General features: G+C 40.6%; 1 protein-coding gene across 1 annotated transcript; it reads right to left on the bottom strand.

Moving 5' to 3' along the window:
* Nucleotides 1-4215: 4215 nt before the first annotated feature.
* LOC123966572 (odorant receptor 131-2-like) lies at nt 4216-5157 on the bottom strand. Its single transcript, XM_046042707.1, has one exon. It carries the CDS (start codon nt 5152-5154, stop codon nt 4216-4218), a length of 939 nt encoding a protein of 312 aa, XP_045898663.1. The 5' UTR covers nt 5155-5157.
* Nucleotides 5158-6408: the final 1251 nt, after the last annotated feature.

Genomic DNA, 6408 nt, shown 5'->3' with positions numbered 1-6408 from the left:
GAAGCAGCACAGAACGACATGATATGGATCAGGTGTGCTAATCAGTCTGCCAGACAGGTGAGTGAGCCAGCGCCATGCTTCCCCACCAGTCACGCCTCCTGTCAAACTGCAAAGGTAGAGAGAGAGAGAGGCCGAGCAACAGAAAAACCAAAACACACCAGCCAGCCTCACACACTCAGAAAGTAACAAAACACAGACAACCACACACAGACCCTCCCAGCATAGTCATAGTTGAGACCTCTTGACAGTATTTGACTTGCCATCTGCTGGGACATGATGACCAGGATTTCTGTTTTGTCTGAGTTCAGTTGGAGGAAATTATTTGACATCCATTTTTTAACTTCACAAAGGCAGTTGTTAAGTGAACTCAGCATTCCAGGGTCTGTGGATCTGACCGGCAAGTATATTTGTGTGTCATCAGCATAAATATGAAAAGAAATACTATGTTTATGGATAATATGCCCAAGGGGAAGCAGATACAAGGAAAACAAAATGGGTCCTAAGACCGACCCCTGAAGCACACCATATTTAACTGGACAGAATGAAGAGACATAGTTGTTTACAGACACGCAAAACTTCCTGTTTGACAGGTAGGATGAAAACCATTCTAGGGCAGTACCAGAGATCCCCACCCAGTGCCTCAGTCTGTCTAACATGATGTTGTGATCAATGGTGTCAAAAGCAGCGCTAAGGTCCAGGAGTACCAGGACTGAGCACATGTCTTCATCAGCAGACATTAAAAGGTCATTGGTGACTTTAAGCAGGGCAGTCTCAGTGCTGTGGTACTTCCTAAAACCAGACTGAAACTTTTCAAATAATTTGTTATATTCCATTAAGCACTGGACATGTAACTCATTGTATTTTAACATAAAGAAACAAAGTACAGTAATGAAGTAAGAATTCAAACTATGTAGCAATTAAAGCTGTACACCTTCCAGGCCTCTTTGGAGGATATAAATTTGTCATGTTCAGACACCTACAATATATCAGACAAGGAAGAAAGACAAGAGAGTTAGTGCCTTTTTACTCTCGAGGAGAACGGACAGAGATGTACTTGTTACATACTCCAACCGCTCTGAGGTATCTCTTCTGTTTCCTCTCTTTTTATTATATTCAGGGCGTTCCCCAGTTACATGCATGTTGCTGCTCTAAAGGGAAAGGGGGTGCAGAAACGTGATCAACGTCACATATATTATTGTACAGTACTGTTCCAGGAACTATGTACATTAAGCTCAGTCGCCTCTCAGGGCCAGGACTCGGTTCCTGTTATTTTGTTGTTGTCCGCTCCGTGTGTCATTTCCTTCAGTCACACCATCCGCTGTAGACTTCCTGTCAGTACATTTCTGCAAACAGACTTACACACTTGCATTAGTACACGTCTTGATATATATTATTGTTTCAGATTACATCTTTGTTTAACCAGGAAAGGCTCATTAAAATTAAAAATCTATTTTCCGAGACAGACCTGGCCAAGATAGACAACAGCATGTCCATCCATCCACCTTCAACTGCTTATCCGGGGTCATGTTTCAGGGGAAGCAGCGGACCCAAAACCTCCCTTTCCCGAGTAACATTAACCAGCTCTGACTGGGGGATCCTGTTGGATCAGATGTACGGCCAGGCTGGGCCAGTTTCAGCCTGGTCCCCACCTTCACCAGCTTTTTAAACTTTCTCAAAATATACTCTATTAACTTTCCACTATAGTCAATAAGTTTGACGGTCAAGAGTAAGTAAGTAAGTAAGTAAAATTTATTTATATAGCACTTTTCACAGAAAAATATCACAATGTGCTTCCCAATAAAACAACAAAATACAGTTCTAGCTAAACACCAGAAACATATTAACATATGGCAGACAACTTTAAAACCAAGCTTAATGTTTAGCAAACACCTGTTTGAATAACAGAGTCTTTGGCTGCTTTTTAAAAGAAACAACATAGTTTAAGGTGCGTAACAAAGTGGGGAGTGCATTCCACAAACTGGGTGCAGCTGCTTGGAAAGACCGGTCTCCTCTGGTCTTAAAGTGGGTTAGGGGAACTACCAACAGCCTCTGACCTAATGACCTTAGGTTACGGCGAGGAGTAAGTTGCTGTAACAGGTCGGAAATGTAAGAGGGAGTTTGAGCATGTAACACTCTAAATGTAAGGACCAAGATTTTAAAATGAATTCTAAAATGAACTGGCAGCCAGTGAAGGGATGATAGGACTGGAGTAATGTGCGCTCTTCTGCTTGTATGTGTTAAGAGTCTAGCAGCTGAGTTCTGGACAGCTTGGAGGCGAGTGAGTTCTTTATTACTCATGCATGTAAAAAGACTATTACAATAATCTAAACAGGAGGATACGAAGGCATGCATGATCATCTCTAATTCTATCTTTGACACCATTGATCTTAGTTTGGATATGTTCCTCAGTTGGAAGAAGCAGTTTTTTAGTTGGTTGCACTAGTAACATTGCTGAGTCAAAGACAACACCTAGGTTCCTATGACTCGTTTTCACAGACAAGCCCAGGTCACCCAAATATTGCTTGATCAAAGGGGTAATGCTATCAGGTGCAATAATTAATGTCTCTGTCTTATCTGTGTTCAGTTGCAAAGCGTTCTCATTCAGTGCTTGATGTTGCTCCAACAGTTTGCTAGTGTGGATAATTTATGGAGATCTGTGGCCTTAAATGAGCAATACAACTGAATATCATCCGCATAAAAGTGGTAAAATATTTCGCTGAACTGTCTGATAATTTGTCCAAGAGGGAGAATGTACAGGAGAAATAAGAAAGGTCTCAGGACGGACCCATGGGGTACCCCATACAACACTGCTTTATCCGACATGAACCTGTTTGCAAGAACACTAAAACTCCTCCCACCCCGGACAGACTCTCAGACTCCCAAGGAGGATTTTGATTCTGATCTTGCAAGTGGCACGAGATCTTCTCACACCAATACTACACTCCTACATCACATTTGCTCTCAAATTGCAGACTCAGCTTGCTGTGGGACTTATTCTGTGGGCCATATTCTAACATGCCATCAATGTAGCAGTTTACATCCGGCCCTCTGCCAACCTGATGTCAGCATTTAACGTCATTTACACCGCAATTCTCAACTCCAGACTCAACACAGAGTGCCCTCATAATCTCGGGTGACTTTAAACTCGTCACCATGGCCACCACACTAACTTCATCCAGTGTATATATATAGTTCCTTTTACAGAACATCACACATCATACCAGTACTCATTATTACTAGTACTATTTATTCACTACTCCTGTTCATCATTGCAATTCTGTTAATAATGTGTTTTTTATATGAATATATTTCTTCCCAACTTTCAATTATTATTTCTATTCCTTTATGCCTTGTCCAACCATGACACAAGAATTTCCCCTCAGGGATCAATAAAGAGTTCTGATTCTGATTATTCTTATTCTAATTCTGACAATCTGCTCACGGATGGATAGACTTAAAATAGCTATTTTTTCTTTTTGTTTGTCGTTGTGTCTATTGCTGTGATGTGAAAGTATTTGATATTTAATCCTGATATTTATTTGTCTTAGTGTAACATGTCCATTACTGCCATCTTTAACATTTAATTTATGTTGTAACAGTTTTGGCTTGTTTACTTTTATGCATTGCAATATTCAGCAAAACATCCACATACTGTAAATGTGTAGTGCATTCACACTGAGAGCATAAAAGGGGACATCATGTGGACATCGTGTCAGCCCAGGTATAAAACTATAAACTCATTGGATGTATTCATATTAAGAAATTAGTTTTGGTTCTGGATTCTAAAATAGGCTTTTGATCCGCTGGGCATGGCACTACGAATAAATACCATTAAACACGCAACTTCTTTAAGTCTGGATGAGCTGATCAAGTTTATTGACAAAGGTAAACCATTGCTAGTACAACGTGGAATAATTCTGTGGTCATAAATCATCGCTTTGTTGCCAGCTTTGCTGTGGGGTGTAGAGTGAACCACCTACTCCTGAATATGACGAAAACCAAGAGGATGGCCATATAGATGCTCTCATTTCAAGAAATACACAACTATGTGTTGAACCATACACAATCAGGAAGAGGTGATATAGCACTATAAGTAAATATTTATACACAACACATATGAAGAGCATCAGCAAATCTCACTTGACTTTTTAAAATGAACATTTTTAAATGTCTATTAAGTTGAATTAATGAAGATTTGTTAAGAAATTCCATCTTTTAAGTGATAAGTTTGCTGATTTTAGCTTTGGTTTGGACGAGATTGTACATGAGGACGGGTCTGATGGTCTGGTCTCTGAGACCATAGATGAGAGCACTCAGACATCTGGGAAGCATGATAATACAAACATAAATAACAACCTGAATGCGCACAAACATGATCCTGTCTAGTCTTTCGGAGATAGAAAAAAGCAAGGGATTGTACACAGTTGAGGAGAGACTGAGGCCCAGCTTCACCAGATGCAGCAGCAGTGTGTTACGAGCCTTACGGGCCGAAACTTTGTCTGATGAGGCCGACCTGGCTGCTATCATCACACCAATATAGGAGGAAATGACTGCCAAGCCAGCTATTACAAAGACAAAACAAGTGTAGGCTTTTTCATAATCAGCAGCTATTGGATCAAGCATCATGTTGTCATTGCCACAAAAATCTTTCATCTGCAGACTCTCCAGCTCTGCAAATGGAAATTTTAACATTAAAAGAACTTGAATCAGAACATTTAGTGAACTGAAGGCCCAAACAACACAAACAGCCACCCCTGTGTTTCTGACGGTGATGATGGCAGCGTGCCTCAGTGGGTAACACACAGCTACAAATCTCTCCAGACACATCACCACCAGTGTGAGAGGAGAGATATTTGTTATGACATTGGCGAGCATTGTTAGAGCACCACACACAGGATACGACAGTGTTATTCTACAAGCAGCGATTATGTACATTAACTGGCTCAGTGCCATCTGCATTGTGTCTGCAAGGAGGAGGTTAAACAGCAGAATGTAACGAGAGGTCTCACAAAACACTGGTTTACTCCTCAAGGTGAATAACAAGGTCACATTAATGAAGAGAAACGGCACTGTAGTCAGAATGGCAAACAACACTGTTTCCAGTAACCCCTGATCCTGCAGTCCAACAGTGATGTTTGTCTTCGAGTACGACATATTAAATAAACTATAGAAAAACATCAGAAATGTTATCCTATTGATTAAAACTGGAGCACATGGGAGAAATAATTTGTTCAGTTTTTATTCTTAACATTGTCAACATGGCTACTGAGTTAACATAAACCCAAAGTCTGCAGCTTAGTTTTTCCCTGTGCAGACAGATAACAGAGTGGAGTCTTGTTTCCATGTGGGCAGCGCTGGTCTGCAGGGTTTGCCTGTCCTCACATATTGTTTATGAGCTCTGTCTTCACACCTCCTCCATGTGATGTCATCATTTACCAACACCTTTAACTAATGTGGTAGAAGGAATGGACAAGGATTAATCACTGGATATGTATTTGTTGTATTGTAAAATACAGTAACACAAAGTACTTGTTAATAATCTTTATGTTTATAAATGACTGGCATGGCCCTTAAGCAGTATTGTAGATGTATTAACACACTATTTACACTATACAATCAATCTGTATTCTTGTCTGTCCAGAATGCATTTTGATGCCAAAAAGCAGAAATGTCAGAGGAGAAAACTCACAACTGCAACTTAGTCTGTATCTATTTATTCTTTCGCCATGAATGGGTCCTAGCTGTGCATTTTCAGTGGTTTTAATGTAGACGGAGATCAACTCCAAAATGCAGCGGAAACACTGGTGTGGACGAAGATCGTAGTCGTGTTAATTCTCTGTTTGAAAACTAAAACGAAGTAGTGTGGATGGAGACTGGGCCGCAGGGCAGTATTCCAACATGATAACAACCCCAAACACATCTCCAGGACCACTACTGCCTTGCTACAGAAGGTTAAAGGTGATGGACTGGCCAAGCATGTCTCCAGACCTAAACACTACTGAGCATCTGTGGGGTGTCCCTAAATGGAAGGTGGAGGAGCGCAAGGTCTCTAACATCCACCAGCTCCATGATGTCGTCATGGAGGAGTGGAAGAGGACTCCAGTGGTAACTTGTGAAGCTCTGGTGAACTCCATGCCCAAGGGGATTAAGGCAGAGATGAAAAATAGTGGTGGCCACACAAAATATTGATGTTGAGATCAAAAATCTCTTTTACAAGAGAGACCTGGCCAAGGCAGCAGCCATACATAAACACAACATATTAAAATGCTTCGTACAATCATTACAAAATTCACAAAAACAAAAAACACAAAAAACACATCTATTCAAACACAATGGCCTCTGAAGAAAAACAATCACATGTCTCCTTCACCACATTCTTTATGATGCTCTTAAATGTATCAATTGATT

Source organism: Micropterus dolomieu, unplaced genomic scaffold (assembly GCF_021292245.1).
Source record: "Micropterus dolomieu isolate WLL.071019.BEF.003 ecotype Adirondacks unplaced genomic scaffold, ASM2129224v1 contig_13728, whole genome shotgun sequence".
Taxonomy (NCBI): domain Eukaryota; kingdom Metazoa; phylum Chordata; class Actinopteri; order Centrarchiformes; family Centrarchidae; genus Micropterus; species Micropterus dolomieu.
This window is presented reverse-complemented; position numbering and strand designations above follow the sequence as displayed.